The sequence below is a fragment of the Dermacentor variabilis genome, chromosome 5 (assembly GCF_050947875.1).
Source record: "Dermacentor variabilis isolate Ectoservices chromosome 5, ASM5094787v1, whole genome shotgun sequence".
Lineage (NCBI taxonomy): Eukaryota > Metazoa > Arthropoda > Arachnida > Ixodida > Ixodidae > Dermacentor > Dermacentor variabilis.
Window position 1 is genome coordinate 74,329,248 of NC_134572.1, and position 6,000 is coordinate 74,335,247.

At 45.3% G+C, this 6,000-nt stretch overlaps 1 protein-coding gene across 1 annotated transcript in view; it reads right to left on the bottom strand.

Annotated features, from left to right (window-relative positions):
- The window catches only part of LOC142582800 (CRISP/Allergen/PR-1-like), a 36,231-nt gene extending 30,609 nt beyond the window's left edge, over nucleotides 1–5,622 (bottom strand). The window contains exon 1 of the mRNA XM_075692844.1: nucleotides 4,669–5,622. Coding sequence (XP_075548959.1) covers nucleotides 4,669–4,704 — 36 coding nt within the window. The 5' untranslated portion in view covers nucleotides 4,705–5,622. The remainder of the gene's footprint in view (nucleotides 1–4,668) is intronic.
- Between the last annotated feature and the right edge of the window lie 378 nt (nucleotides 5,623–6,000).

Consider the following 6,000-nt stretch of genomic DNA (forward strand, 5'->3'; position numbering starts at 1 on the left):
CTAAGACATGTCATCTTATAACACATGAAAGTTCTTGCTGGTGCCATAGACTGATGATCGTCAAAACTATCAGTTATGGGCGCCTTCAAGGCTCAAGCACAAAGAAGTATAGGCAGAATTTCAATGGTATTCTTTTGCTGCCATAGCTGCGTCGTATGAGTCCCTTGACAAATGACCCCAATGTTTTACCTAACCTTTGCTTTTCGCAAATGTCATGTCCACCATTCGTGGCTCGTGTGGTACGCCATTGGTCTGCACTACCTAGAGTTATACAGTATTTGTCATTCGCATGACTGTCACATAAACTTGTACCGTTTCCTCCTCCAACATGCTACTCATGTTTATTCAAACTGGGCTAGTACCGTGTGCTAAAATTACCTTCTTTCAATGGACGTGTTCAAAAGTGACATGTAGTTGCTATGGGTGGATCATGCTACTTTACTTGTAAAATCGTTAACTTTGAATTTTGCCACTCGTATTGAGAACGACAACTATGGGCTGGCAATGTTACGTATACTTTTGCAGCTCCCAAACAACGTAGGCTATCTTCCTCCCTTTTTTCCTGCTTCAAGTGCAGGGTTGTAAACCGACCTCAATCCTGTGTAACCTGTCGGCCTTTCATTTATTTTCATCTCTCTCTCTTACTCTCTCTTTATGATTTCTTGTGAACGCCGCAGAACAGCGGAGTAATGGGCACAGTCACAAAACTCATTCCTGCAATTTAGGATCAGGCCATATCGTCACCCATTTATTCGTTCATTATCATTCATATTGTGCTGTGTATGTAACTAAACATCAACAATATCTCTATTCTATGTATCAGAACCTTACCCGTAGCGCACGGCGACCTTATAGTATTCGTAATCAGCTGTTGGCCCTTCATCGGCTATTTGAGGGTCGTCACGGATAAATATTTTCATCACACCTCTGTGATATTCCACAATCAGCTGTTGGCCCGTCATTGACTAGTTGAGGCTTGTTATTTATAACTATATTCATTCAAATTTTATTCGCATCTAGGTATATTGTATAGATTGCTTTCCGTTCTATTGTAGCGGGTGTTATCAATTACAGACCACACGTCAACCATGGCTATCAGAAGTTTTGTCAAGTTTGCTGTACTTCGGCAATCTTAATGTTGAAATGTCGACAATAGCTCTAAAGTCTTTACTGTTTGCTTTTTATTTTATAGAAAAAGATAAAAAACGGAGGCGCTAAATGTGAGGCGCATGGTATAGCTATAAATAGGGCACAGCATCAGCAAATTAGACACCTTTACTTCTTTCTGTTGATTTTGTGAAGCATAACACCGAGCTCGTAAAATTATCAAATGCAGGGATTTGTGAAACTAAAAGTATATAATTCTGTCGCACTCACCACAAAGAAGCTGTGGCGTTCATTGCAGTAGGCATGACATGGAGCTCGTGCAGAGACTTACCAGATTAATCGATAATGAGAAGCCGCAAGAGTACACACGTCTTCAACACAACAGAATGAAAATCCTTGTGCACGATTTTTTTGGTGCATGGGTCCAAGGCACAATATCGTTCTTACAGCGAAGCTTTCTTTGCGTCCTCCCTTTACGGGTGCTTATTTATCAAGTAGACAACTTGGGTCACCGGGTATGCGTAACTGAGTACGTATACTATTGGCTAATCTCAATGAATGGGCACTCGTCAGTGTGCCAAATCAGGTATACAGTGATTAAATGTAATCGCACATATGTAGCGGTTCTCCGTGCATACACCTCTCTTCGACATTCTTCCGTCGACAAACAGCATTCATCACCTTCGTTCTCAAGATACAGAGAATTATGTTTCAACAAAAACATAACTGGTGCCTAGTTGGTGCTTGCTAAAATGCATATTTTTTTTTTTTGCCGCAAGTTAAAACACACGCAGAAAGGAAGACACATAGACGACGACCCGTGTCGTCGTCAATGTGTCTTCCTTTGGTTTCTGTCTGTTTTAACTTGCGGCAAAAAAAAGATGTCTTTTACAGAGAATGAGCAGCTGCAGGTGACAAGCCCGTGCATGTGTCATTCTTTACCATTGCTACCTCGTTTAACTCAAGCTTTGCGTCAATTTAGATCCGTATAATGTTAAATGTGCGTGCTTTATTTTAAAAAAGCCAAGATTTTTCTGCTTGTTTCCCCCTATTTGTAGCTGCTGGCTGCTGGTAGAACCGGACAAAGTGCAAACCAGCACCGGATGTAATGCAAACCAAGGTGGGTGATGTAGGCAGGTGATGTTCGAAGAAAGCGCGGACGTGACCTCCAAGATGAACACCCCATCGTCGTCACCATCATTCCATCGTCGTCTTTTCATCACCTTCATTTCACTGTGATGATTCCTTCGTTGTCATGCTGTCGTCCTCATTTCTCATCGCTGTCATACCGTCGTCGTCTTCGTCTTCTTCATGCCACCGTCGTCCCGCTGTCGTCGTCGTTTCAGCGTTGTCATTCTATTGTCGTGAATTCGTCGTCGTCACACCATTCCAGCATCGTACTCCCGTTCTCACCGTGTCGTCTTCATTGTCATACCGTCTTTGTAGTGCATTGTTACCATTCCTTTTTTTTGTAATCCCATCGTCGTCACTGCGTCATCGTCATGCCGTCATTTTAGTTTCATTTTCGTCAGCCTATTCACATCACGCCGTTGTGATGCGCGTAATTCGCATGTTCAAGTTTATGTTGAGTGTGGCGTTTACTGGGGAAAATGTGTCTGACTTGTTTTCGTGCTTTATATTTGCGAAAGGCCGCTGAACAAGAACATCGTTCTTCGCAAACACCAATGCGAACTTCGCTCTCAAGTTCCTGCAACAGGGCGGCCTGGATTTGAGAAGTTTGAAGGGTCTTCCCTGTTCACGTTAATTCATCACAATTTTCATCTTCACCATCAACACTTGTCTCTCTTTCTCTTACTTTAATTTACCTTCCCGAATGCTGAGTAGCAGGTCAAAACTTTGTTTCAGGCCATCCGCTCAGCTTTTATATCACAGTAAAGCTGTCTCTTACTTTCGCTTAAACCGACTGACATGGAGAGAGGGATCAGCACATTTTTCTGACGTGACTTTCGCATTTTAAATAGGCCGATCAGTATTAAAAATAGCGTCTTAAAGGACACAAAAATTTTCTGGCGGCGCATATTTTCTGGTCTAAACAATAAAAGATAGTTTAAAAATTGAAGCAAGCTCTGTTGTGTGCCTATTCAGAACAGAGGTTGTTTCAATTTTCAAACTTCATATAGTGATGCTCTGTAATGTTGTCTGGTGTTAGGGGTAACTTCATTTGACAAGGGAACACATTAAAAAAAAGTCAGCGTGATAAAATTGCCATTTTCCTAAGTGTACATGTTAGTGTCTATATTCACGTGTGTAGGAATCGATAGGAACGTTATTAAAGTCAGAGTGACCGAAATATATGGCCAAAATATACATGAGCGTTGCTTTAAAAATAATTTAAAATGAAAATACGAGGGTAGCATTTGAAAATAAAGAAACAAACGGTAGAACCTCTCTCACAATGACTGTCGATGGTAATGCGTTTGGTATTGAATGAATAGGGCGACGCAACTTGCTGCCACCGTCGAAGTGAATTATGTATGAGGCATATAGTTCGGCGGCACTCCTCCTCTCGCGCTTCCCTAAGAAAACTCGGCGACATCTAGCGGCGCCAACGCAAAGGCTGCGCGTGGCGTCTGAAATGCGCGGTGTGTCGGTGCACGAGGACGCTGAGAAGCGCGTCAAGGGGCAACCAAGCTCCTCTCTCCACACGCTGCATCATCTCGTGACGTTGCAGAGGAGTCCGCGCCTGGTGTCCGAGATGAAAAGCGAGGCACCCCGGTGACTACGAACACAGATAATTGTTCCCTCGCTTTCCATACGCTCAGTTGCACGTACTCTGTGACCCAAGTTGGCGAGAGGTTCATTGAAAAGCGGCACCTACGAAGTTAATTTGTGACGCAGCCTGCTAAAGCATCGGGTTGCCGACCTTGAGGAACCCTTGCGACATGAGTTCGGTTTCGCTCAGCATCGGAGAAATTTGAGGGATCTCGATCGTAATTGTAGAGCGGCCCATATATAGTGGCACGCACCAAATGACCCAACTTGGCGTCAAATAGGCTCATGGAAGACCAGCACAGACTGAGTGGCACATACCCAATGCTCCAAGACGGCGTCAAATTGTTTCTTCTAACAACGGTACCTACCCAGTCCCGCATCTTACAGTGACCTATGTCGGCGTGAAAGAGATTCGTTGAAGAGTGGCACTTATGTCCACGTTGCCACATAATCAGTGGCCAAAGGTGGACGATTGGTCTCGAAGCCTGTTCCCTGAACATAGCAGCTCGATGAGCTATCCATTTGATCATGGAATAACCATTGACTCAAGTAGGCGGGAGAGCGGTTAGATGCATAGATAGATAGATAGATAGATAGATAGATAGATAGATAGATAGATAGATAGATAGATAGATAGATAGATAGATAGATAGATAGATAGATAGATAGATAGATAGATAGATAGATAGATAGATAGATAGATAGGATTCAAACACTGCCACAGAAAAGTGCGTGAGGTACCATAAGAATGCTAGCGTATTAAAGCCGAACAATACATTTTGCATGCATCAAATTTTCCATTAAGCAATTTTGATTGGATCGACTCACCTCGGCATTAACACTGCGCCGCGCTGCAGAAGACATCGCACTTCACGTATCCCTCGATTTCCAACTCCAAACTATTCCTTCCGAGCGGCAAAACCCTCCTGTCACGAGCTTCAAGAAAGGCGCACGAACGCTCAGATAGCCACGCTGCGACAAGAACTTGTCATCGACGCTCTCGTGCAATAAGGTGCCGCCTTGACCGACTCCCCCCGTGTAGCTGCAGTCATTTGGTCATTCCACAAAAGGAGCGAGCGTCAGCCGCTCAATAGCGTCTCGGCACCGTTGGCCGAAAAGTGATTTCGGGTCTATGAGGGACCAATTGCAACGGTACAATAAATCTAGCGCTGCGGACCACTCCAGAAGCAGCGGAAAGGGCGAGCGCGAGAAGACTGCCACCCCGGGCTGGCCGTCCCCAGATCAAGCACCGTGCTTGCCGCAGCATGCGCGCGTGGTCGCCGCCGAGGCTGCGTCGTGGGGGAACACGTGCCTGGAGTGATTGGCGTGCGTCGACAACGCTTCAGCTGCGCTTTTGCCACCGAGCTTGCTCGCGGCGCGACTCCGCCGCCGTGAGGTCGTGGCGGGGGAGGGGCCCGGAGGTGTCAGGACCACCTGTTCTGCCGCGTGCGCCGGAAGGAACACGGCGAGGGAGAAGGCAAAGGGCGAACACCGCCGCTTCCTGGAATTGGACCGCAGCCTCCGGCCAAGCATACCTCAAGTGCTGCCGACCAAGTGAATGACTGACCGTTTAACTGTGCTGCTTGTTAAATCGCTCTGGCCAGGAATCAAATACACACTTGCTCGGCTGTGAGTTTTCGGATGGCTGTGATTGATTGATGGGGTTTAAGCTCTCGAGCCAACACAACGGTGACGAGAGACGCCGCCGCGGACGGCATCGGAATAACTTGAATCGCGTGCTTCTTTTTTTCGGCTTGAACCTCAAACGTCACACACGAACCTTTTTGCATCCCCCCCCCTCCCTTCTCTGGCACGGTAGCCGCCGGGGTCGGGAATAGCCCGCTCGCGTAGCCTTTCTTTTTCTTTTTTTTTTGTGTAGATGATTTTTATTATGCGTGCTATTGAGCTAGTCTTTTCAGTGGGTTTTCAAATTGGGAAATTTCTGAATCGCACATGAATGAAAGAAAAAAGAAAAACGGCCTTCGCATATTGAATCGAATATTAATACTTTATTTTTTTCTAAGCAAAGTGAAACATAAAGAATGTCCAGAATTCCCTTAAGGGGTACAAAACAAAAGTAGGAAAACAATTCAGGTAGAACCCATCCTCTGGGGATGTTTATTGTCGTTAAGGCGATTAACAATGAAGCGGTGTTGCACA